The sequence below is a fragment of the Muntiacus reevesi genome, chromosome 2 (assembly GCF_963930625.1).
Source record: "Muntiacus reevesi chromosome 2, mMunRee1.1, whole genome shotgun sequence".
NCBI classification, from domain to species: domain Eukaryota; kingdom Metazoa; phylum Chordata; class Mammalia; order Artiodactyla; family Cervidae; genus Muntiacus; species Muntiacus reevesi.
Genome location: NC_089250.1, coordinates 212,152,774 through 212,180,043, shown reverse-complemented (window position 1 = coordinate 212,180,043; position 27,270 = coordinate 212,152,774). Strand labels below are relative to the sequence as shown.

Genomic DNA, 27,270 nt, shown 5'->3' with positions numbered 1-27,270 from the left:
AAACAGTGCTACACTGAACATTGGGATATATGTATCTTTTCAAATTATAGTTTTCTCCAAATATACACCCAGGAGTGGGCTACCTTTTTTCCTGGAGGTTCCCCACCCCCCACATAGAACTGTGTTTTCCTTTGTGCTCCCAGAGCCCTTTGTACCTTTGTGCCTGGCAGGGGCTTGGCACTAGTGATAACTCCCCCTTGTTAACATTTATTGCAGGTCAGGCACCGTGCCAGAAACATTATGTACAGCTCGTGGTTCACTCTCTTCTCCTAATACTCCTAGGAAGCAAAGGGCTTCATCCCCACTTCACAGATGGCAAAATCGAGGCCGACAGAGCCAGGATCTGAACCTAATTACCCGGCCTAGTTACCTCTAATGCGCACGCTCTTAATCTCTCTGCTTCCTATGCCTTATCATGCTCAAGTGTAATTATTCATTTGTGTGTTTGTCTTTGCACTGGACTTCAAGTTCTAGTGGCGTTGAGTCTGAAATGGGTCCTTCCCGGGATCCCAGAACCTCAGAGCTGAATGGGACTTCTTCATCTAAAGCTTGAATTTCCTACTAGGGAGATCCGCCAAGAAATGCTTGCATGGACTACTTGTTGGGGGATCTCGCTACCATCCAAGATGGGCAGATTTGTCTCTAGATGGCTCTTTCCACTACTAATGTCTTCCTTTGTTGAATTTTACCTCTTGAACCCTGTTTCTGTCTTCCTGGGACCTCCAGTGTCTAAGACATAACAATGTACGTGTATGCTCAGTTGTATCCAACTCTTTGCAACTCCATGGACTGTAGCCCACCAGGCTTCTCTGTCTGTGGGATTCTCCAGGCAAGAATACTGGAGTGGGTTGCATTTCCTACTCCAGGGGATCTTCCTGACCCAGGGATTGGTCCTACGTCTCCCGCATTGCAGGTGGACTCTTAACCATCTGAGCCGTTGGGAAAGCGAGGTGGTAGCACTGACTCTGAGATGTGCAAGGGGATCTTCTAGTTCCCTTTGGTTTAGAGTTGTCCCAGTTCACTAGGCAGACTGGGTCAGCGGGTGAGCAGGACCACTGTCTCTGCTCCGGCTTCTGTTAAGCTGAGCTCTGGTCTCCAGTGCTATAAGCATGTGTGTTAGTTGCTCAGTCATGTCTTTGCAACCCCATGGACTGTAGCCCATGAGACTCTTCTGTCTCCTGCCTGAAATTCTACAGGCAAGAATACTGGAAGTGGGTTACTGTTCCCTTCTCCAAGGGATTGAATCCCTCCTGACCCAGGGATTGAACCAGGTCTCTTGCATTGCAGGTGGATTCTTTACTGTCTGAGCCACGAAGGATTCCCTACTATAAGCTTGATGTATGATAAAAACAAATATAGTGAATGCATAAATTCATACTGCAAGAATGATTATTTTAGATTTATGAGATTTTTATATTGTTGATTTTTTAGTTCATTTTATGCACTGAGCCACTGACATAAACACATCTTTAGTTTTTATTCCTTGGTCAAGAATTCTATTTTACTAGTATATTTATATACTATATACTATTTATTATCAGTAAGCAGGCCTACAATTAGATTTTTGATTCATTACATAATCATATTTTCTAACCTTGTTTCAGTCAGAAATGAACATCTGACATGTTGGTGTTGTGTGTTTGCTAAAAGACTCAATGCAGTTTATTTTATTCACTTTTGTTAAAGACGAGGGTTAATTTTGTTTCTCCTTTCTTCTTTTTCTTTTCAGAAAATGTAGACAAGTTTTTCTTTTAAATTCCTGGAGTCAGAAGTAACCAAGGTGACTATTTTGGAGTTTTGTAAAATGTATTTTTAATTGGAGGATGCTTGCTTTTACAGTGCTGTGTTAATTTCTGCTACAACAACATGAATCAACCGTAAGGACACATACACCCCCTCCCTCCTGAGCCTCCGCACTCTGACCTTCCTACCGCTCCAGGCCGACGGAGAGAACCAAAATGAGCTCTCTGCTGCAGCAGCTTCCCCCTGGCTATCTACTTTACACACAGTAGTGTATGTGCGTCGCTGCTACTCTCTATTCATCCCACCCTTTTCTTCACCCTGGGTCCACAAGTCTGTTCTCTGCATCTGCATCTCTATTCCTGCCCTGCACATCAGTTCATCAGGACCAGTTTTCTAGATTCCATATATATGCATTAATATATGATATTTGTTTCCCTTTCTTCTCTTGAGGAAACAAAAACCATTCTTGGGGAGGAATTGAGAAGTGACCATCTCTAAATAGAAAATATTTCTTACTCCATCCTACCTCCCTGTTAACACCCCCATCCACTGGCTCTTTGTGTGGATCATTACCACGTGGTGTTTTATCTCCCCCCGCCCCGAGCCTTGACCACAGACCTTTATTTTTATCCCAATACTTGCCAATTGACACCTTCATCTCTATTAACTATTTATTTGCCTTTGAGATTACCTCATATTCACTTTCCAAGTGTGCCTCAGTGGTAAAGAATCTGCCTGCCAATGGAGGAGACTTGGGTTCGATCCCTGGGTCAAGAAGATCCCCTGGAGGAGGAAATGGCAACCCACTCCAGTGTTCTTGCCTGGGAGATCCCATGGACAGAGGAGCCTGGCAGGCTTATAGTCCATGGGATCGCAAAGAGTCAGACAAGACTTAGTGACTCAACAACAGCAATTTTTTTTCACAGCCCAGTAAAATAAAGGTGTTTCATGAAGAAAAAAAAAAAGTTGAGTTCTGGGAAGTCCTCCTATCAAGAGATCAAAGGGCAAGGTGCTTCATAGCTGTCACCTGTCTCCCCGTTGTACTGCCCAGGGCCACGTCCCTTCCGGGACAGGGCTTAGGGTATGCGAGGAGATGACCTCCTTATCAAAGAGCTCCCACGGTCTATCAATGCTCTCACCCTGAGCATTTGCCCCCCTGATGCAATGAAGCCATGTTCTCAGATGTCCTCATGAACTTTGGGCTCCCGAGTTTCCAAGCCAAGCAAAAGTGAAATGTACAGGAGGATCCCCTCCCTGCCCCGGAGGCCCCTCCTCTCCGCCTACTCTCCCAGACTTGATAAGAGAGAGAAATATTTCTAGACTTGGTGCTACGACTTGTCACTTTGTCACCTCCAGGTAAGTGGCTCCCTGGACCATCCCCTGTTCCCAGTCCTTTTTGGACTGGGTGTATGTTGGGTAACGGGCAGGGAGGGTACCAGGGGTAGCAGTGATACCCCCAGCCTGCTCTCCCCCAAATCCCCTGCATGTCTCACCCCAGTGCCCATCCATCCTCTGGGCTCCTTCCTGCATCTCCCTCACTTTCCACCCCAGACAGTCTGTCTTCAACCACCTTCAGTTAGGAGGTCGGGGCAGGAATCCAGGAGAGAGCTGATGGGGCCTGGGGCCATTGTTCTTCACTGGAAGATGGAGGACCAGTCCTGCTGCATCACGGCTCTGGGGCTTGAGTAGGTCATTTAACCTCTCTGAGCCTCAGTTTCCTCACCTGTGAAATGGGAATAATAAAGGATCAGGTAAGAGCTCAGAAAGGGGCTTCCCAGGTGGCGCTAGGGGTAAAGAATCCGCCTGCGAATGCAGGAAATGCAAGAGACTTGGGTTCGATCCCTGAATCGGGAAGATCCCCCTGGAGAAGGGAATGGCAACCCACTCCAGTATTCTTGCCTGTAAAATCCCATGGACAGAGGAAGGTCAGGGTGGCTCAGTGGTCAAGAATCTGGCTATCATGCAGGAGATGCAGGTTTGATCCCTGGGTGGGGAAGATCTCCGGAGGAGGAGTTGGCAACCCACTTCAGTGTTCTTGCCTGGGAAATTCCATGGACAGAGGAGCCTGGAGGCTACAATCCATGGGGTCGTAAAAAGCTGGACATGACTGACCAACTGAACTTTCATGCACTCGTAAGGACACCAGTTATATCAGATTTTATCTCTTCTGAATGACCTCATTTTAACTTGTTTGTCTCTGTGAAGACTCTGTCTCTAAATCGGGTCCCATTTTGATTCTGGGGGTTAGGACCCCAGCACTCATTTTTTGGGGATAGACAAAAATTCAACCCCAAACTTTGTTGATTGATTCTTATTTTATTCATTTTGTCACTATCCACTATTACTGATCCAACTGTCCCAGATTGGCCAGTGTGGGTTCGGGCAAGCTAGCTCCTGTGTCCTTTGGACATATCTCCATGATTCTTTGAGCAATTTCTTTCTTTCTGGCACCAAAAAGATATTCCAGATTCTACTTCCTTTGACCCAGCACTGGAATCATTTATTTCTCCAAGGAGAAATATCTTTGCTAGATATGCTCATCACTACTGGTGTACTACCGTTTCTGAAAGATGATATGTACGTGGACACCTCTGCTTTCAATTCAGCACTCTTGGGTTCACTCACTCCTTCCCCCGTTGTGTATTTTCTTTTTTAAAACAATTTATTTATTTATTTATTGCTGGCTGTCCTTGCTGCACTGGCTTTTCTCTAGTCGCCACGAGCGGGGGCTACTCTTAGTTGTGGTGAGTGGCTTCTCGTTGCAGGGACTTCTCTTGTGGCGGAGTACAAGCTCCAGAGTGTGCCGGCTCAATGGCTGTGGCACACGGGCTTAGTTGCCCTGCGGCATGTGGGATCTTCCCGGATCAGGGATTGAACCCATGTCTCCTGCATGGGCAAGCAGACTCTTAACCACTGGACCACCAGGGAAGTCCCCCCACCCTTTGCATATTTTCAGCACTCTTCTCCAAGAAGGACAAACCTGGCTTCCGTGATCCTCATTTTTTCCAGAGGCCTAGAATACAAGAAGCCCTCTTATTTTAAGCGATTGTGTGCTTCTGTGTGTTTGCTCAGTTGATCAGTCGCGTCTGACTCTCTTCGAACCCATGGACTGTAGCCCATCAGGCCTCACTGTCCCTGGAATTTCCCAGGCAAGAATACTGGAGTGGGTTGCCATTTCCTCCTCCAGGGGATCTTCCCTAGCCAGGAATCAAACCTGCGTCTTCTGGGTCTCCTGCATTGGCAGGTGTATTCTTTACTACTAGCACCACCTGGGAAGCCCATTTTAAGCTGTTAAAAGTCACTTGTGTGTCAAGGGAATCAGTGCCTTTTATTGCCTTTTTATACAGTAGGTTTTGACATAAGAAGGGACAGAGGGAGTAAGGAAGTACTGGGGTCTTAGGAGAGTTGGGGGAGGAAAAAGAGAGAGAGAAGCGGGCCCTCAAAGCTTCATCTCTCTAAGGACTTGGCCAAGGAACCTGCCAAAGGAAGCTTCCTTTTCTGCCTGCTTGCCAGGAAGTGTGCCCAGGGTCGGGGAGAGCCAGGGGAAAACCCACTGCTCCCTGCCCGCCTGTGTGCCCTCTCAAATTTCATTCTCATTAATCAGACCCTTGGATGAAAGTCAGGCCACGGGAGGGAGATAGACGAGATTTTTGAAACTGGGTGCGGCCTTAATGAAGCCTTCTAGGCCCCACCATTTGAACAAACATTTTGAAGGTTTCCTCAGCATCTTCTTTTTTTGTTTTTTGGTTGTGCTGCATGACTTGTGAGATTAGTTCCCCCACCAGGGATTGAACCTGAGCCTGTGGCGTTGAGAGCACAGAGTCTTAACCTCTAGATGGCCAGCGAATTCCCTCCTTTAAATTTTAATTGAGATAAAATCCACATTACATAAGAATTCATCATTTTAACCTCTTTAAATCATACATGTGAGTGGTACACTCACAGTTTGTACAACTATCACTACTATTAAATTCTAGAATATTTTTATCACCTCCAAAAGAAACTCCGTATCTCCCTACTTTCTCCTCCTACCAGGCCCCCAGCCGCCAGTAATCTGCTGTAAATCCCTATGGATTCGTCTGTTCTGAACTTTTCTTATCAGGAATAATAGAGTCTGGGTTGTTGTGCCTGTCATTTAACATAATGAATATATCGGCACTTTATTCCTTTTCACGGCTGAATAAAATCTCACTGTATGTCCCACTGTACCTTTGCTCATCCATTTATCATTGGAGGGACATCAGGTTGTCTCCACTTTTCGGCTACTATGAATAATGTTGTTATGAAGGTTCAGGTACAAGTTTCTGTGTGAATATTTGTTTTCTGTTTTCCAGGGTTAGGGTTAGGGTTAGGGTTAGGGTTAGGGTGTGAAGTTATTGGGTCATACTCTAACTCTACATTTAGCTTTTTGAGGAACTGCCGAACTTTTCCATGATAATCATACCGTCTCACATTCCCCATGAGCGATGTGTGAGCGTTCCCATCTCCTTGGCAACACTTTTTATTTTCTGGTTTTTTTTTTTCCATAGCCATCCTTGTGGGTGTGAAGTGATATATCATTGCTTTTCCCTACTGACTAATGATGTTGAGCATCTTTTCATGTGTTATGGAACATTTGTAGTCTTCTTTGGAGAAGCATCTAGTTAAATTCTCTGCTTATTTTTAAATTAGATTTTTTTTTGTCTTTGTATTGTGGACTTTGTATATTCTGGATGCTAGAATTATCAGATAATTTCCAAATATTTTCTCCCATTATGTGGGTTGGCTGCTCACTTTCTTGAGAGTGTGCTTTGATTCACAAACGTTTTTAATTTTAAAGAAGTCAAACTTATCTACTTTTTCTGTGCTTGCTTGTGCTTTTTGTGTCGTATCAAAGAAACTGTTACTTAATCCAGGGTCTTCTAAGGTTTTCCCTGGTGACTCAGATGGTAAAGAATCTGCCTACAGTGTGGGCCACCCTGGGTTGGGAAGATCCCCTGGAGGAGGGAATGGCAACCCACTCCAGTATTCTTGCCTGGAGAATCCCCATGGACAGAGGAGCCTGACTAAAAGTTTTATGGTTTTGGCTCTTTCATTTAGATTTTTGCTCTATATTGACTTCATTCTTCTATGTGGTATCTAGTAGAGTGTCACTTTATTTATTTGCTTATGGATATCCAGTTGTTCCAGCACAACTGTTGAGAGACTGTTCTTTCCCATCAAATGAACTTTGCACCCTTGTCAAAAATCAATTAACTGTAAATGTAAGGGTTTCTTTTTGGACTCTCAACTCTATTCCTTTACTCGACATATGTATCCTAATGCCAGTATCAATCTATCTTGATTACCTTAGGGTGCAGTAAGTTTTGAAATCTGGAAGTTTAAGTCCTCCAACTTTGCTTTCTTTTTCATGATTGTTTTGGCTGCTCTGAGTTTCTTGCACTTCCACATCAATTTTAGGATCAGCTTGTCCATTTGTCTTCTTTTTCTTAACCTTTTTTCTCCCTCACGTTCCCTCTATATTTCTAACACCTTACATGGTGGTTGAGGTTTCAGCTGCAGACCAGGTACGGTCAGGGACCATGTGACCCGAAACAAGTTACTCCACCTCTGTGCAACAAAATGAATAGTATCTACTCCATAGGGTCATTATCGTAAAGATTAGATTAAATGCCCTGATATATGAAAGGTCATTGGAAGAGCCCGTGGATTGCTTAGTCAGCTCACCAGCTTGTAAACAAGTTGTTTTAATAAAAACAACAAAACATGATGACCACCTTTTGCTTGCTGAAATGTTCTAATAGGTATACACTTTAGTGAACTACCTCTTTGGTAAATAAGCCAATATTTTTGTAAAATTTTTAATGCTTCCAAGTCAATGAAGAGTTTATAAAAGCCTACTTACAAAAGGCATTTTATATGTCATTGCCTGGAAGATTATAAGATACAGTTATCACTGTTTTGTACTTGCTATATTATCTCCCAATGAAAGAATGGTCTTTTCGTGAAAAAATGGACTTTTTGAGCTGTATTCACTCCTGGATCCCTTGTCCCTAGAACTTATCTGCCATTTAGTCAATAATAAATATTTGTTGGGAAATAAAGGAAACATATAACCATCTTTTCGTGGGCACTCTGGACAGTCCTCTGTCCAGAGGGGGAGCCAAACACTTGATATGAGTTATTTTACTGAATCCTCATAATAACCTACAAGGCAGATATTGTCAGTATGTTCCATTTTACAGACGGGGTGTGGACACTAAGGCTTGGAGGAGTTAAGTAACCCTGGCCACCCAACTGAGTTAAGACTTCAACCCTGGCAGGTGACTCTCCAATCTAGAAAGGTGGTCCTCTTAGCCCTGGCTCCTGGCCAGTCTTCTCAGGGTTTAGGGAGGGGCTTTTTTATTTTTTTTAGCTGATGCAAAATGTTTATTCCAAGTTGGGAGGGGCTTTAAACGATGGATTCTGGACTGACTTCCAAGAAGCGGGTCTTAGGAAACCTGCGGGTGCTTCTTACCCACAATCCAGGACGCACCAGGGGTCACACCCAGATTCCATATCACCCTCTCCTCCAGGCACGTCAGATCGGTCTAACGTGAGGAACGGAGCCAATTAAGCTCTCTCGACCCCTGCCCGGCTCCCTGATCGTCCCTCCCCTGGGAAGCTATGTAATCTCTGATCCCTGCCCCCAGTCCCTTCCTATCACACCTGCTGGTGGATCCAACCATACCACGAGACCACAGATCTGACCTCGCTGACCCTGCACCTCAAAGCTGAGTTGGCCCCCTGCCCACAGGATCACGGCTGAGCTTGCCTGGCAAGAGGCACTGCCTGAACTTCGAACTCAGGTAGAACTCAGTTCAAATGCCAGCTTTCCCCTTTCCTAACCTCAGAGCTTCAGTCTCCTTGCCTATAAAGTGGGGAAAATTAACACAGACAAGGGCTTCAGAGTACTTAGCAGTTTCATGGGCAAGTGGGGCTCTGCTCCACTGATCACCTTTCCTACCCCATGCACCCCAGCCGAACATCATAACCTTTGTCTGTGGTCTACTTTTGCACCACTTAGGGTCATCAAGGCCCATTCTTCCTTGCTGGGACACGTCTTCGTGTATGGAAGTCGTTTCTAGTCCAAGCTAACAGCTCGCCTCTTCTTGTTAGGATGTGCCTTGGAGGGCCCTCGGCCATTTGGCCGCTGTCCGTTGGCCCAGCTTCCCTTTGAGTTCTGTGCTACATCACCGCTCATGGTGCGGCTCACCCAGGACCGCACGCTGGCTACAGTTCACAAGGTCAGGACCACAGCCGCCTGCTCCCTGCCAGGCACAGCTCCGATCCCCCCAACCCCGCAATTCCTCCCCAGGGCCGGCTCCACTATACAGAACATCGGAGGGGAAAGGCCCTCAGCAAGGACTTTCCAGGCTTCTCAGACTTCAGATATTCTTAGATATCAGATATATTGTCTCTGTTTCTGTCATATTTACATACCATTTGTTCTGCGATTTGCTTTATTTCATTTTTTTTTAGTCAAAAAAGTCTTCCCTAGTGGCTCACTTGTAAAGAATCTGCTTTCAATGAAGGAGAAGTGGCTCAGTTGGTTAAGAATCTGCTTGCAATGCAGGAGGCCTGAGTTCAATCCCTGGGCTGGGAAGATCCCCTGGAGAAAGGAATGGCAACCCACTCCAGTATTCTTGCCTGGAGAATTTCATGGACAGAGGAGCTGGGCTGGCTACAGTCCATGGGATCTCAAAGAATCAGATACAACTGTGAGACTAATTTTCAACCTCCAGTTTTTTTAGTCAACTCATATTTTCTCTATCACTGTCATAAATATAAAACCCCTCATCATAGACAGACCCTAACAAGGCATATTTAAATTAAAATGAAAAGCACCCATTCTTATGTAGCACCTGTGGTGGTGTGACCGCTACACCTGGGGAAATGCAGATCTGGCCAACACCCCCACTTCTCAGACAGACGAAGCCCAGCAGGGGAAGGGGCAGGGTCCGAGCTGGAGTGGAGGAGCTCTGGGTGCTTCACGGAGCACCCCCCTTTCTTTTTGTCCACCTTGCAGCATGTGGGATCATAGTTCATGGACCAGGAATTGAACCTAGGCCCCCAGAAATGGGAGCTTGGAGTCTTAATGAATGGACTGCCAGGGAAGTCCTCCTTCCCAGAGTCTTTGCATCCACTTGCCCTCCTGCCTTCATTCTCTTTCTCTAGTTATCTCTTTCTATTCTGCTCTCTTGGAACCTTCAGCTTCTGCCTCTTTTACTTTGGCTAATTGCTCTGGCTGTTGGATCCCCCACTTCAAGAGGGAATGTGCAGGTCCCCGTGTTGGGAGTCGTGGTAAGTGGCTCTGCGGTGGAGTCAAGTCAGCTTTTGTAGATTTCAGTTTTCCCCTTTGTGAAACGGGTTGGTAAAACCTGCCTTACCCGCTTCCCCAGACACAGCAGTGAGACTGGGTATCGTGTTTTGTTTTGTCTTGAACTGGCCTTTCTTTTATTTTTTTATTTTTATTTTTATTTTTTTTATTTTTATTTTATTATTATTTTTTTTAATATTATTTTATTAGTTGGAGGCCAATCACTTCACAACATTCTTTTATTTTTTTAAATTAATTTTTATTGGAGTGTAATTGTTTTACCATGTTGTGTTTGGGTGGGGTTTTGTTTTTTTTGGTCTTGGGAAAGCTTGTAATTGGTGTTAACTAATCGGGGTGAGGCACCCCACCCCAAACCCTCCCGCTAGATGACCTTCTGGCGTCCCACTCTGGTTGCAACATATGGTCGATGCACGAAGGCGTCCCACCCTGCTCAGTCCGGTCCCCACTCTTCTCCGGCATGCTGCTTCCCCTCCCAGCGCCCCCTGAGTCATGAAACTCAGACAGATAACAGGCTGTCCCCTCTGAATCACTGAGGAGCAAGGATTAGAAGGGGCTCCCTAGAATGGACTCGGGAAAAGCTCTTGCATATGTAAAGGGCTCTCATTGAATGCTTCCATCCTCTGCCAGGTGAGAGTTGCCACTGCTGGCTGGGGTAGAGCTGAGTGGGGTGCTCAGCACTTCTCACTCCATAAACAAGGACAAAGAGATCAGGCACTGACGATCAAGGCCTCCCCAACTTCAGCCCTGTCCCCATCAGAGGACTTGCCGCGAGGCTCCCCTGTGTACCCACTGACCCCAGTCAGGCTGGGCAGAGACCCCATGGGAGTCCCTGATCCAGAGGAGAGTGACCCAGAGTTGGTCCATCATATATTCCTTCTCCAAATACCGGCCGTGGGACAAGTGACCTGCATGGGACTTGGTGGAAATGGGACACTGATCTCGAGGTGTTCATGGTCAACTGGGAGGCACAGACACAGCTGGGCATTAGCTGCCCAGTGATGCGGGCCACTCTGGTGCCCCACAGGCGTGCTCTTGCGAGGCCAGAGTGGAGAGGCTGGAGAAAGCCAGCTGTTCCCGTGAAGGATGGAATGGAGAGGACGCAGTAGATTTGGGAAAGGAAGCAGCAGTGACAGGGGTCCCAGGCTGGGAGCCAGGAATGGGGGATGGAGCTGGGTGGGTATCATGTTCCATTCAGTCTGACAACTGAGCTGAGTATTATGGGTTACAAAGCTCCAGGACAGTCCCCACTGCCTTTCATCCTCCAGACCTCAGCACAGCCAACCTCACACCCTCCACAAGGGCATCCCCTACTTTCCTCCTCGCAGAACTGGCCAGTCCTTCCAATGTCCCCTTGTCTCAGGTTTGGGTCCCCCAAAGAGACCCTGAGATGAGGATTCATGGGCCAGTGCTTTATCCGACAGCGCTTCCAGGGGAAACCAGCAGGAGAGAAGGGAAGCGGACCCCAAAGTGGAGGGGTCACTCAAGCCTTGTCTCGCAAAGAGAAACTGACTCAACCTCACAGGAACACCTGAAACAGTGTAGATCACACTGGACCTGGAGTCTGTACTCCTCCAGCCAGCACTGGTCAAGGGCTTCCCCGAGGATGTAAGTTTCCAGACACTTCCCACTTTCCTGGATCCTGCAAGCTAGGCATCTCTGGCAGCTTGGAGGCTAGAAAGGCAAGGTCACCAAGAGGCGGTGTGCATGAGCATGGGCAAGGGGTCTGAGGGGCTGGAGATGAATGATACTTGACTCTACGCCCACTGTGTCAGTACCTGCAATAGCTGATTCTACGCACTTGATCTTATACGTGCTTCCCCACTTAGAAGCCTGGCACGAGGTACATGTCCAATAAGAGCTGCTAAATGAATGAATGGATGAAAGGAAGGAAAGAGAGAGGATAACGTTATCCATTTTCAAATGAAGAAACTGAGGCTCAGAGAGGTGAATGACTGACCCAGAGTCCCACAGGCAATGGCCAGCATAGCCAGGCTCCCTATCAGCCTTCTGACTGTGCATCCAACGTGTTTGCTATTCACCCTGGTGGGGGAATGCCCTCCTCCTCCAGCTCTTTCTTAGCGTGCTCAGGGTAACCCCTGACTCAGCTGACAACAACTTCCCCTTTGCAGATCTGAGGTTTCTAGGACTTTGAATGAGGTGGGGAGGCTCCCCAAAGAGAGGCCTCTATAAAAGCCGATGTTTCCTCCTAGCTGCCTGAAAAAGGCCAGAGGGTAGCTCAAGTGCTCTCCTCCCAGCCGTTCTCCTCCTGCCCACCAGCACTGAGCCCTGAGCTGCCCTCTCTGCTCTCCAGGACATGGCGGGGCCCGTGACCATGGCAACCAGCCTCCTGCTCTTGGCCCTGTGCATCACCCCTGCAGGTAAGACCTCTGACCCCATCCTGGGTCGCCTGTTTGGGACAGCCGTCCCAAGGGCCTGACTGGAATGGCCCAGCAGAGCATGGAGGACCGAGCAGCCTGGGTCTGCAGGGGAACGGTGAGAAGGGGGGCAGCCCAGTGGCTGGACGGAGGTGTTTAACACGAGGTGAGTGTATGCTAAGTCGCTTCAGTCATGTCCGACTCTTTGTGACCCTATGGACTTTAGCCTGCCAGGCCCCTTTGTCCACGGGATTCTCTAGGCAAGAATACTGGAGTGGGTTGCCATGCCACCCTCCAGGGGACCTTCCCAACCCAGAGATCCAACCTGTGTCTCTTGCGGCTCCTATGTTGCAGGCGGATTCTTTACCCCTGAGCCACCGGGGAAGTTCTTAGTGCAGGGTATGGGCCCTTATTGAAGCTCAGAGTCTAGGGCAGGCTAGCAGAGACCATGGCTCTTCTCTCTCCTGTCTTCTAGACTCTGTGACACTCCCCTCTTCCTGCTGCATTACCTTCATTTCCAAGAAAATTCCCGAGAGCCGAGTGATAAGCTACCAGCTGACCAACGGGAGCGTCTGCCCCCAGGCAGGAGTGATGTAAGTAACTACTCCTCAGGAGGGGAGCGGGCAGAGATGAGCCTCCAGGCTCACTGAGGGCCCTGCCCTGTGATCCCGGACAGGTCTCCCCACCTCTCTAAGCCTCGGCTTCCTCACCATGAGACTAGAAAGAGGATTCAGAGTTGACCATCATAAATATACGAGGCAGCCTTTGGGGCATATTTTTGTTGTTGCTGTTTAGTCGCTCAGTCCTTCCAACTCTTTGCCACACCATGGACTGTAGCCCGCCAGGCTAGTGTCCATGGGATTTTCCTGGCCAGATTCCTGAAGTGAATTGCTATTTCGTTCTCCAGGGGATCTTTCCCGACCCAGGGTTCGAACCTGCATCTCCTGCTTGGCAGGTAGGCTCTTCACCAGTGAGCCACCAGGGAAATCCATCGGGGCATATAACATTCCCCTAACTAACCCTCTCAACCATTATATCAGCTGCAGTTGATTATCCCCATTTGACAGGGGGCAATTGAGGCTAGAAAGGTGACCTACTCAAGATCACTTAGGACTTGAAATAAACTTCAGAGTTGCGAGACAGCAGGTGGGAGCTCACTTCCTAAACAGCAGCAGCATGCCACAGAAATGTGATCTTTTCTTAACCCAGAAGGTGGCATTTATAATGTATAACCATCTCCTTGTAGTGAATTGTTTAAAGTTGCTAACACTTGTTTAAATGGTTTTGCATGTTCAGTCACTTCATGTCCAACTCTTTGTGATCCTATGAACTGTAGCCTGCCAAGCTACTGTCCATGGGACTCTCCAGGCAGAAATACTGCAGTCAGTTGCCATGCCCTCCTCCAGGGAATCTTCCCAACCCAGGGATCAAACCCGAGTCTCTTATGTCTCTTGCATTGGCAGGCAGGTTCTTTACCCACTAGTGGCACCCGGGAAGCCCCGAAAGCAAGCATTTATGCAATGGTTTACATAATTCAGAGAATTGTTTTTATCCCTCTGGAAATTAGTTAAAACTTTGAATCTTTATTTTGTCTGCATCTTTGAGGGGGATTAAAGAAAACCATTGTATTATTATTGGTAATTTTCCCTACTGGCACCAGACCCAGCTCCACGGTCCGGCATCCCTGGTTTGGAAGAGGGCATTCCACTGCCTCCTCCCAGCTCTGGCATCCTTATCGACCACCTTTCCTTGCACAGTGTGTGAACGGGAGGCCTTTTTGTCTTGGGGGTTTTCATGCATCTCCTCTCGTCCCCTGTGAGTAGACACTGTGTCTCTCCCTTCACATCCAGTGTCCTCTGCAGGCAGGTCTGGGCTCCCCCATCTGACAAGGAGGTTACTGAACATGAGCATGAAGTTTTTGGAGCGAAGGGATGCAGACGCACAGAGAGAAGACATTGTGTTCAGAGCCTGCCAGGAGGCCGGGGCAGTGGCATGTCCTCTGGGCTTCCGCGTGCCCTCCTCAGAAAGGGAAGGGATCCCGCCCTCTGCCCGGCTTCATGGGTGCCCTATCTTCTCCCCACAGCTTCACCACCCGGAAGGGCCAGAAGTTCTGTGGCAACCCCAAGTTGCTGTGGGTCCAGAAGTACGTGAAGAACTTGGATGCCAAGCAGAAGAAAGCCTCCACTAGGACCAGGGCGATGAACACTACAGCCCCCTTCTGGAGACATCTAGCCAACAGCACCTTCATCTAAGCCCTGCCCTGGCCCCCAGTCCTGAGCTTGGGCCTGGGTCTCACCTCCTGGCAGGCTGCTTGGGGCCTGGTGAGCCAGCGGTGGTAGGCAAAGGACTACTGTTGCCGTTTCTTTGCATCATTCTCAGGGGATGTGTCTCGTTTATTTAAAGAACCCAAGGCTCCAAGGATCCCAGCCCCCACTTGCTTTTCCTGAGCTGGGGGGAGAAGGTCTCAGAAGGAAGGCCATGGCAGCCTTTGTCCTTCCTCTGGGCTGGAGCCAGCCCCTCTCCAACTCACAGGTTGCATAAGAGTCTCAGTGCATGAGGCCTGAGCTGCAGACCGATTCTGCTTGTGCCTTAGTCTGCAGGCGGCTTCGATGGGCCCTCTGGTCTTGTAGTGAGACCTCCAGGCTGTCTGACTGCCTGTCTGTCTGTATGTCTGTCTGGGGATGGGTGACCTCTCAACACCTGTAGCTCTCCATCACAATGGGGATGCTCCTGGGATGTCCCACTCACAGGTGAATAAAAACCCAACAAAAGTGGAGGGCTCTTGGTCACAGACACCGCCAGATCCTGGCCCTCCTTGCACACCTCTGTGGGGCATGATTAATATTGTTCTCAGAAACTCATTGGTTTTTGTAATGAAATGGACCTGGAGGACTTGGGTGAGGGGCCAGCCTGGGGAGCTGCATTCCTCTGTGAAGACAGGGGATTGAGGAGATGCTTTGCTTCTGGTATGTTTTGGCTTCCCTGCTGCTTTGGGGACAAAGACCCACTCTCCCTTTAAAGCTGGCCTTTCCCCTACGTTTTGCTGAGGGGTAGATGGGGTGGGAGTTGAGGGGGAAGAGGATCCCAGTTTTTTTTCCTACACCATGTCATTTGTCTGTCAAGTGTAGACGGACACACTGGATGTTCTGAAATGACAATCCAAGTAAAATAGAATTTTTCCTTCGAGGCTGGTCCTGTCTTTCCTGTTCTCATCTCCCTCAGGAGGAAGGTTTGGGGTGTGAACAGTGGAGGGTGTGCCCCAGAGATCACCTTGAATGAGTTGCCCATTCAAGGCTGGGAGGGAATGAAGGCAGCCTGAGCCCGGGGCATCCCAGGAATGGTCTTGGCCTGCCCTTGGGAATCCTGTTATTCAAAAAACATACATGCATGGCTGGATTAAATTAAATTTCTAAACAATTTCCACAGAACACATTGTTGCACAACAAGCTATTTAGGCATCAGAAGACTATTAACTTATAAAAGATGGTCTCTGGTTTCAAAGGATGAGGGAGAAAAATAACACATCTACTCTCACAAGTCAGAAGCAGTGTGGCTTTCACACCAATCCTGATTGATAAACAGCAGGAGCTTGAAATATGTCGCTTAACTTCTCTGAGCCTGTTTCCCTCATCTGTAAAATGTTGTTGTTGCTGTTATTGTTCAATTGCTAACTCGTGTCTGATTCTTTGTGACCACATGGACTGCAGCCCGCTAGGCTCCTCTGTCCTTCACCATCTCCCAGAGCTTGCTCAAACTCCTGTCCGTTGAGTTGGTGATGCCATCCAACCATCTCATCCTCTGTTGCCCCTTTCCTCCTGCTCTCAGTCTTTCCCAGCACCAAAGTCTTTTCCATTGAATCGGCTCTTCAGGTCAGGTGGCCAAAATATTGGCGCTTCAGCTTCAGCATCAGTCTTTCCAATGAATATTCAGGGTTGATTTCCTTTAGGATTGACTGGTTTGATCTCCTTGCTGTCCAAGGGACTCTGGGAGATGAAAAACTTTTCATTTTTGTTTGAGCTTTCCCCAGAAGCAGTCCCCAAAGCAAAGATTGGGGTTAAAATACTACATTTGGGAGGTACTGGTTGCATGCACAGGAAACAACACCAGGAGAAAGAGGATGTAACATGAGAGACAGAAAGCAGCCAGTTAGAGTGTGTTATCAAGCAGAGGGGAACCAGCTCCAGTCACAGGGAAGTGCTGTGAGACCCACCCCTCCGAATTATACCTCCTTCCATCGGTCATCGCCAACTGGGGGTGAGAGATCCCCAGCGGTCTTCCTGCAGGTGGGAGGCAAGCCAACCTTCCTCGGTCCAAAATCAGCCTCCTGAAAAGACCTGGCAGTAAACTATTAAAGTTCTTTGGTTGTTGCTGTTCAGCCGCTGTTGTGTCTGACTCTCTGTGACACTGTGGACTGCAGCATGCCAGGCTTCCCTATATTTCACTATTAGCTCGAACTCTTGTCCGTTAAGTTGGTGATGCAATCTAGCCATCTCATCCTCTGTTGTCCTCTTCTCCTTTTGCACTCAATCTTTCCCAGCATCAGGGTCTTTTCCAGTGAGCTAGCTCCTAGCATCAAGTGACCAAAGCGTTGGACCTTCAGCTTCAGCATCAGCCCTTCCAATGAATATTCAGAGTTGATTTACTTTAGGATTGAGTGGCACCTTCTTTTAACACCATATAAAGCAGAATCAAGGGTATGGGTAAACCACGCAGAAAAGAGGACATTCTGATGGGGGGAAGAGAGCCTGCAGAAATCCTTAGCAAAGAGCTGGCATCTGAATGGTGACTGAGCTTTCCCTCTGAAAAGAAGAGTGGTTTTCTAAGGATGAAAGAGAGCTTGCATCTTCAGGGATGACAGACTGAACCACAAATAGACATTGGTCTCATAGGTGACAACAGAACTCTGACGCAGAGACTCTGTAGCAACCAGCCCAGAAAACCAGGGTTTTCCCTGGAGGTCCAGTGGTAAAGAACCTGTCTGCCAATGCAGGAGACACAAGAGACTTGGGTTCAATCCCTGGGTCGGGAAGATGCCCTGGAGGAGGAAATGGCAACCCACTCCAGTACTCTTGCCCGGGAAATCCCAAGCACAGGGGAGCCTGGTGGGTTACAGTCCATGAGGCCACAAAGAGTCAGACACGACTGAGCGACTGAAAACCAATGGTTAAGACTCTTCACCTTCCAGTGCAGAGGGTGCCAGTTTGATTCCCTGGTCAGAGGAGCTAAGATTCCACATGCCTGGTGGCCAAAAAAACAAAACATAGAAAACAGAAACAACATTGTAACAAATTCAATAAAAGATTTTTTTTCCCACAGGAAAAAAATCTTTAGAGAAACAAACTCCCAAATCAATCACAGAAGATGTCTGCTTATAGTTATCCCTTCTTCAGCTTCCAGACCAACAGCTTCTGAATCAAGACATCCCTGTGCCTTCCTTTTTTTTTTTCCTTTGTAAATTTGCTAATTTTTAATATTAACAGAAACATACTTGGTTTATACTTAGTTCCTTAAAATATGTCTGAACAGCATAATTAATGAGTCCAGAAAACAGAGGGTCAGGGACCAAAATTACAGGTCTAATAAATGATTTCTTCTCGGATGCTGAAGCGTCTCCTACCTTACAAACTTGAGCTTCTGTCCTTCCCTTTAAAGTGTACAGGACTTGTAGGCCCGCAGGGTTGGTAAGTTTGCTCCTGTTCTCTATCTTTGGAAATAATTTAAAACGCACATCGTCTCTTATGGTCTTAATATAACTTTTCCCAAAAAGCACCCTAAAGCAGCTAAGGAAGCAAACTGTTTAAGCAGCTCCTGAAAGGAAAGGGAAGAAACAAGAGGACAGATGATTGGTTTAAAATGATCACAGTCTTTTGATAAGATGAGAGGTTGCCCTGGTCACGGGAACGTGATTCAAGAGAGACTTTAGAGTTGTTGAAGAAGCAGGTCTACTCTCTTCTTCGCGCTTCCAGAAGCAGGCCTTTTTTTCTTTCTTTCTGTTTAAGTAAGGTAGCTCTGGAAGACTTCCAGAAATATTCTTCCTGTGTTCTTTATTCAGGTCTACAAATCCATGGCTTCCCACACTTGTGTTAACTTCCCTTTGCTGACAGTGTTGAGGATAAGGTGATTTTGATCATACTGTGTGCCCACTTTGGCATCTAAAACTAAATTTGGCTTAAGCTTGTTGTAGATCCTGCCGTCAGGCTTCATGCTCCAGAACTGACTGTCAGCGTTCTGTTTGAGCCCCAGGCCCAGCATCGAGCTGGAGGTTATGAGGCTCCCCACGATGGTCAGGCAGCAGTCTTCTACTATCCTGCATTTGATGCATCCTTCTTGATAAATCCAAATCTGGTCATCAGCACCGACATCCTCCGTGACCTGTATTCTGAGAAGCTTCAGATCTGCTAGGTTTCCATTGGTTGACACGAATAACCCTGTTGCTTTGTTTCAAAGTCTAAACTAAATTCGTTTCTGAACAAAAGGTCATAGAGAACCTATTTGGTAACAGCCACTGAATTCATACCACTTAGGTACTTCTGCTGGTGACAGTAGGAACTGTCGGCCCCTGTAATTGTCATATTCATAAGTAACCCATATGCCACCAATCACCTGGACAGAGCATATGTGCGTGTTGAATCCTAGGGATTGGAGATTAACTATTTCTGTATTAAATTCAATCTTTTTTCCTTTGAAGTCTTCTCTTTCAAAAAGAATAATTGTTGGTTCAGAAAATTCAACATCTGTAAAACAAAGAGACTTGAAAGTTGCTCCAGGTTGGCATCCCAACGAAGGAATAGTGGCGAAGGATAGTGGCCTTCCTCCAACACGTACTGATTCCCAGAGAAATTTTCTCCATCATATGCAACCCAGCTGCCTCCTGAAACTCTACAAGACTTGGTAGAGAATGAATCATCCATTTGCTTATTGTTTCTCCAAAACATTGACTGTGACCTTGAAAGTGTGGTTCCGAAAACAAGTGAATCTGATTTCGTCTCCTTGGGCCAGTGAAAGAATCCAAACATATGGGTTGGACAGAGGAGATCTTACAGTTTTTGCCTCCCCAGTTCTCGAAGTTGGTATAGGAACCTTTATCCAGTATATGCTGTTCTCCTGTGAAGTCAGGATTTTCATAGGCTACCCATACTCCACTCAGTACATTAATAGACTGTGTCTTCACTCTGTATCCAGTCTCCTTTAAATTAGCAACAATTCCTAATACATCAATACTGGAACCTTTGGATCCAAAGTTTTTTTTCACTGTACATTATCATGTGAGCATTTGAAAATTCACCTAATATGGGTCGTAAAGACTGAAGTTCACCACTGTAACCTCCCCAGTCATTCCAGCACTTGTATTCTCCTTCTTCAAGCAAATACTGATGACCTGCAAAGCCAGGCTTCTCATAAGCAACCCAAATGCCTCGTAGAACGTTCATAGATCCCACTGATATAAATGACAAATGTTCATCTCCAGTTGTTTCTTCTGTTTCACCTCCTTCCATGATAAACCTACCCATCTCAGTTTCCAGCTCCATACATTTTCCTTCGAAAGAAAGGTAGTTCATAAACAACTACCTTAGGATCTGTAGGGAATTCAGCTTTACAGCCACCCACTTTCAGTGGCCGCATGGATCCAATATATGCCTCCTCTGTATACCAGAAGGATAAGTCAGGGTATTCACCAGGTTCCAGGATAAAAAGGACACCCTGAAATCCAGGCTCTTCATAAATCAGCCATGTGCCCCAATGTACTTTAATGGAACAAGTCTTCTGCATTAAGCCAAACCCCTGCATTTCTTCGGTATCATCAAAGTAGGAATTTAGGAGTCCTAACCCTTCTGGTTCAGTAAATAAGTCAATCTGACTAACTCTGTAATCCTAGACCACAAGTCTGATTGATCCAATCACCACGGGCTTAGTCAACACTGCCTCATCCTCATTTCTTTCCAAAATATCTTTTATACCCCAGAGACCAGAGAGTTCCAATTCTCCTTCTTCTAAGGGGATGGAGTGCCCTTCAAATTTTGGTTTCTCATACAACATCCAACATCCTCAAATGACTTTTACTTGTATCACAGGAGAGAGGGTCCAGGAGCTACAATCCTCCACGTCACTGAACACTTCAATACACGCCTCTGAGACGCTGGGCTCGCTGTATATCACTACTTTTCCAGGTTGGAGATTGATTTTATTCTGAATGCTCCCTCTAAGTGTTGTTGTATCTGATAATGCCATTCCAGAAAAAGAAATGCTTCCGTCAAACCGTCTGGCTTTGAAGAGACCAGTGAAGTCTCTGTGTCACTGCTTCCAGCAAGTTCAATTTAAGAACACTTTCAGTATGATTAGACGTATCACCGTTGGTCTCCAGTTTTGAAAACTCAGGAAATTTAGTTTCTGGCGTGGCAAGTTTGCTTCGCTGATCCAGATCCTTTTTGGTTTCCTCTTTTTGCAGGCACTTTTCCATGGGGCTCAGACTTTTCAATCACGAATGAGATGTGTCTGACGAGTTGAAATTGAAGACCTTTAAGTTACTGGCTGGCAGACTTGGTTGTTCTTTCTCTGAACCACAGGATGGGGCACTCTCAGCCACGGGCTGCAGCATGGAAGGTCAAGAAAGAGAACTGCTATGAGCTGTACCGAAAGCTGTGGTCATGGTATTGACTGATGTTACAGAGGGAGAAAAGATTTTTGTCTTGTGGTAGAGAAGATAACAAGGTTGAGAAAAGCGCTCTTTTTTCTAACCTCGACCTCTTGACTCCACTATTTGGAACATCCTTGTTCTCTTTGTCATTGACTTCTAGATCTGCCGGGGGCTCGTCTTTCCCATTAGTGTGAGTCTGCAAGGACTTGAAAAGGACACTCTGTTCAGTGGATGAACGTTTGGGCCCCAATTTGGATTTGGTGTCAAGATTCTGCATCAAATGTGAAGCTGCTGACATTTCCAACTGGCCTTCCTTTTTCTTCCCCAAAACCAAGGTATATACACTGGGTTCAAACACCTTTTCTAAACTGTCCTCTTGAATAGGTGGCATGGCAAAGTGAGGGGCGGGGAAGTTTGGCAGCCTGGGCTTCTTCTTCTTCTGGGGCATACACACGGTGCTGTCCATCTTTTTCATAATCTCAGTGAATTTTCCCATGTCAGGAGAAGAATCGAATACACTATCATCACTACCAGCAGAGATGTTCAAAAGACTGGCAGGACTGCCCTGGCCATTCACAACACTCTGACTGGGTCTTTGAGGGGTTCCTAAATAGCTTCTGTTGTCAGGGAAGTTGGTGCGGTGGATTCAGCCTTCAGGGATTTTCCGGTGTCCTCACTTTGAGCCCGGACAGGCAGAGCTGCTTCTGATTCAGGCAGCATGACTTGTGCGCCAGATTTTACTACATGTTCCTCACTTCCTTCCTCGCTGAAACTCTCCCACTCCCCAGTGGCCCGTGAGTCCCTGCCAAATGCAAATGACGCATCTGACTCCTCTGCTGAAGTGAGCGCTGAATGGACTGTCTTTTCTGGTTCTCATCTGGCGGTTCTTGTTTGTTTCGTCAGATCTGGTAGAGTGGCAGCCAGGCTCATGAGAGGATTGAAGCAGATGATGGCGAGGAGAGGCGTGCCCCCAGGGAGGGTGGAGAAGCTGGAACTCTGTCCTACAGCGGGCATGTGTGTCTCCTGGTCCAGCCTCTTTGGATGGTCTGGGAGCATGTGTTAAAAGGTTAAACACACATACCATTGACCCAGCAATTCCTCCTCCAAGAATGTGTCCTACACATTTGCACACAAGTGCGTGTACCAGGATGTAGGCAGCGCTATTCACGGTGAGAGAAAATTGACAACAACCTAATTGCTCATTCATAGGAGATTTGGCCAAGATTTTAAGATTTTAAAAAATTCATTTATTTATTGTTGTCTGCATGGGCTCTTCATTGCTCCACGTGGGCTTTCTCTAGTTGTGGCGAGCAGGGGCCACTCTCTAGCTGTGGTACTCGGGCTTCTCCTTGTGGTGGCTTCTCTTGGTTCAGAGCGCGGGCTCAGTAGTTGGAATTCATGGGCTTAGTTGCCCTGTGGCATGCGGGATTTTAATTCCCAGACCAGGGATAAAACCCATGTCCCCTGCATTGCAACATGGATTCTTAACCACTGGACCTTTAGGGAGGTCCCCCAAGACATTTTTAAATTAAAAAAAAAAAAGCAAGATGCATAAGGGCAGGTACTGTATGATCCTATTTGTGTAAATAAAGATGCTTGTATGCTTAGCAACTTGACGGACACAGACTATCAAGGGTGGCTGCCTTTGGCAAGTCAGAATGGGAGTCAGGGAGACAGAAGATATTACGACATTTTATTAGTACTTTTCTGGGGTGTTTAAACTTCTTACTATGTGCACTTATCCATTTTCGAGTAAAGTGTACAGAAGCTGTATTGTCTGTGCGCCTTTCCCTCGGGCTGTACCTCCAATGTGCTCCTGACTTCTTTCAACAGTCAGGAGGATCTGTGGCTCTGTGTCTGGGTACTTCATTCCTTGCCAGAAATACCAAGGTATGAAGAGCCCCAGGCAGCCCTCAACCAATGGCTAATTAGAGTGAATGTCTTGAAGAAGGAAATGGCAACCCACTTCAGTATTCTTGCCTGGAGAATCCCACGGACAGGGGTTGAACCTGGTGGGCTATAGTTCACGGGGTTGAAAAAGTTGGACATGACTGAGCCATTGAGCACTCATCAGTGTAGCAGTAGAAAGGAAAACATCGTGTTCTGTTAATAAATATAGTACAAATAAAATGAACAAAAATAAAATAAAGTAGATGTCTAACCACCATCCCCAGTCCCTAACTCCTCGGTGGAAAAAGCCCTGGGGGATGTGTACTCTGCCATCTGCTAACAAGTTGCTGTGTTTCACAATCAATTACAGGCTTGACAACACACCCTTCTGGCTGCCTGCCCTTCTTGCTGGTGTGTCTGCTTCTCCTAAATAAACTACATGCTCCTGGGCCCTCATCTCAGGGTTTGTTTCTGAGGAAATGCAAACCAAGTCAATCAGTTTAAGTGACAAACAAAAATGAATAAATAAGGGAGAGACCACTCGATCTGAGGAGTCAGATGGATTTGATCCCAGGCCCCTCCATTTTTGGCTCTCTGATGCTGGAGAAAGTTAATTGAGCTCCCTGACCTCAGTTTCCACATCTGTAAAATGAGCATAACAGAGCTATCTGCCTCATGGGTCGGCCATGAGGACGAAACAAGGTGCTTAATGCACGGGAAACACTTATCTTAATGCCTGGCACATGGTAACTGCTGAGTGAGTGTTAACTGCAGGCTCGAGTTAAGGCGGGAGGCTGAGAAGCTGAAGCTGGTCCTGCTATGGCCAGGGCACCCGGCTGACTCTTCTGTGCCCATTCCAGTGTCTCTGTGCCCCTTGCCCCACTTCCTCCTGCCTCGTTTCTCTAATGGCCATTAAGTGCCTCTGCAGAAAGGAGGCCCTCATTGCAATGCTGATTGCGGGGCAGCTGAGCTGTCCACCAGAGTCCCAGCCTGCCTTGGCCTTGGCCTCTCTTTAGAATGTGAGCCTTGGCTGTGCATAGTCAGTCTGTGCGTAGGGAGGGGACACCCTCCTGCCCCGCTTCTGGGTGGGCCCCCAGCACGATGACAATGCGTGGAGTCACCCAGTCTTTCTCATGCTACCTTGAAATATTCCCGAGATGGAGAGGGTGCCAGGAGTTGCTGTGGTCAGGGAGAGACAGAGCTTTGTGAAACCAAAGTTGGCCGGTGTTTGGGAGAGCACCCTGCCCCAGACAAAACCTTTCATGTGACTCACTGAAACTGACTTAATAAGCTCTGTTACAGCCCACGGCTGGTGGATCAAAATGTATAATCGTAACCCAAGGGTAGGGGAGGAAGTGAGCACCGGTGAGCCCCTGAGCCTGAGGACTGGGAGGGGGGTGGAGGAGACCCACAGAAGAGCAGTTCTCAACCCTTCGGGGCTTCAGAATCTGGCTTTCCCTGGTCGTGATGCATGGACTTCTCATTGTGGTGGCTTCTCTTGCTGCAGAGAACGGGTTCTAGGATGCACAGTAGTTCAGTGGTTGTGATGCAGGGGCTTAGTTGCCCCTTGGCTCGTGGGAATCTTTCTGGACCAGGGATTGAACTTATGTCCTCTGCATTGGCAGGTGGAGTCTTAACCACTGGCCCACCTGGGAAGTCTCTGTGCAAAAGCTTTTAAGTTTAATTAGGTTCTGTTTCTTTATTTTTGCTTTTATTTCTGCTGTTTTAGGAGAAAGATCCCCCCAAAATATACTGCTATGATTTATGTCAAAGAGAGTTCCATTTATGTTTTCTGCTGGGAATTTTATAGTTTCTGGACTTATATTAGGTCTTTAATCTATTTTTAGTTTATTTTTGTATATGGTATTAGAAAATGCTCTAATTTCATTCTTTTTTTTTTTTTTCCAGTCATTTAAGCTTTTATTTTTGTGAGAGGGTTCAAAGGAGAGCTTTAATACAGGTGAGACTTGAGGCTTTTGAAGAGGATCTAAGTCTTGATGAAGTGATTCAAACTCAAATCTTGAATGCATAATCATGGTAGGCCCCAGGGTCTTCAAAAACTTGTACTTGATGCTTTCCCAAAGTGTTAAGATTTGAATGCCAAAATGCAAACTGATTCATGTTTTTTTCCATTAGTGGTCCATGGATTTCTTTAAATGAAGTCTGTGTTAGCGTCCACAGATATCAGAGTTCTGCAAAACTGGAATCCATAGTTCCAGGATGACCATGGATGGCCCACCCCCTAATTTCATTCTTTTACACGTAGCTGTCCAGTTTTCCCATCACCACTTACAGAAAAGACTCTGTTTTCTCCATTATTTACTCTTGCCTCCTTTGTTGTAGACTAATTGATCATGAGTATGTGGTCACATTATTTCTGGGCCCTCTATTCTGTTCTATTGATTTCTGTCTGTTTTTGCGACAGAACCATACTGTTTTGATTATTGTCACTTTATAATATAGTCTGAAGTCAGAAAATGTGATTCCTCCAGCTCAGTTCTTCTTTCTCAAGATTGTTTTGACTATTTGGGTCTTTTGTGTTTCCATACAAAATTTAAAACAAGTTGTAGAACTTGTGGTTGCCAGAGGGAAGGGTGGTAGGGAGGAATGGTTACAGAGTTTGGGATTGACATGTACACACTACTATATTTAAAATAAATAGCCAGTAAGGACCTACTGTATACATATATTTTTAAAAGTAGGGTCTTCCCTGGTGTTCCAGTGGCTAAGACTCTAAGCCCCCAAATGCTGGGGGCCTGGGTTCAATGCTTGGTCGGGGAACTAGATCCTATATGTTGAAGTATGGCAAAAACCACCACAATATTGTAAAGTAATTATCTTCCAACGAAAATAAAGAAATTAACTTTTTAAAAAAAGAGTTAGAATGCTGAAGCTAAAAGATCCTGCATGCCACAGCAAAGATCCAAGATCTTGCGATCTTATTTAGTTGGTGCAGCCAACTAAATAAAGTAAAAAAAAATTTTTTTTCTTAAGTAGATGTCAGAGCTTAAAAGAAACCTATTAGTTATAGCTCTTTGAAAACATGTCCTTTGTATTTTGGGGGGAGGGGGAGGGGAAATGCATGACAGTCTTTACTTTTAAATGATTTTCAGTACATCAAGTAGTAACATGTAACAAGTTAGTGAATTCTAATCTAGCAATTTTGAATAAGAGAAACTAAAAGCAGCCCAGTACTAGGACCCATTGTTCTAACTCTTAGCTGGAAAAAGGACCATATTAAGGCTGGCTGCAGTTTCACATCAGTTACAAATAACTATTTACTACTTTTTCATAGATAAAGCCCCTGACCTTCAAGAGAGATTTAGGGAAAAAATATTTTAATCCCTTTCTTTCTTAAGAAAATTGGGTTATTAAAAACTATCTAAGAAAGAAAAAGTCAGTGTTGATAATATGCTGCTTGACCAAAAAGGCATAGAAAACAGACAACATATATCCATTAAATTTCTAAGATATATGAGGTAAAAAGATACAATCTTTGGATAAGCCTGCAGCCTGTACGAAGAATCTATGTTTTCTATTTTTCAAAAAGGGAAGGGACCTACTATATAAAACACAGAAATAATTTAATGCCTTTTTGTAAGACTGTAACTCCAGCCTTGCTCAAGCCTCAGGTTCCATGAAGGCATTAAAAACACCAGTCCACAGAACAGGCACTTTTCTTCGGCCTCTATCCATTTATGCAATAGTTTTCATGGATTTCTGCCAGATGGCGCAGACAAAGGCCAAGAGGTTATCCAGGACTTCATCCCTGTCCTGCTGGAAGTAGGTCTGAAGGATGGTCAGGTTCTCCTGGGTGTCCTTCTCCACTTCAGGGCTGCAGCTGCTGTGGGATCGCAGAGCCCAGCTTCCTTGGCCTGGAATTCCTTCTCCCCCCGACTGACTAGCCATGTCAGTGGCAGCAGCGACTCCGAGGCAGCAGACAGCAGCCTAACTTGACCAGATCACCCCTGTCCTTTGTATTTTGAAAGGGATTGCACTGAATCTATAGATTGCCTAGGGAGAGCGTGAGTATGTACCGTGCTTCCATCATGTCCGGCTCTTTGTGACTCCAAGAACCGTAATCACCAGTTTCCTCTGTCCTTGGGATTATCCAGGCAAGAACACTGGAGTGGGTTGTCCTTTTCTCCTCCAGGCGATCTTCCCCACCCAGGGATCGAACCTGAGTGTCCTGCCGTTTCTGCACTGGCAAGCGGATTCTTGCTTGGGAAGCCCAGATGACCTAGGGTCCAGATGGCCTAGGGTAGTAT

At 46.4% G+C, this 27,270-nt stretch overlaps 1 protein-coding gene and 1 pseudogene across 1 annotated transcript; one reads left to right on the top strand and one right to left on the bottom strand.

Moving 5' to 3' along the window:
- Positions 1-12,311: 12,311 nt before the first annotated feature.
- On the top strand, positions 12,312-15,683 carry CCL24 (C-C motif chemokine ligand 24). The gene is made up of 3 exons (XM_065920390.1): positions 12,312-12,480; positions 12,953-13,070; positions 14,561-15,683. Exons 1-3 carry the CDS (start codon positions 12,417-12,419, stop codon positions 14,727-14,729), a joined length of 351 nt encoding a protein of 116 aa, XP_065776462.1. The 5' UTR covers positions 12,312-12,416; the 3' UTR covers positions 14,730-15,683.
- Positions 15,684-18,531: 2,848 nt separating this feature from the next.
- Positions 18,532-26,911, bottom strand: LOC136157402 (beta/gamma crystallin domain-containing protein 1 pseudogene; annotated as a pseudogene).
- Between the last annotated feature and the right edge of the window lie 359 nt (positions 26,912-27,270).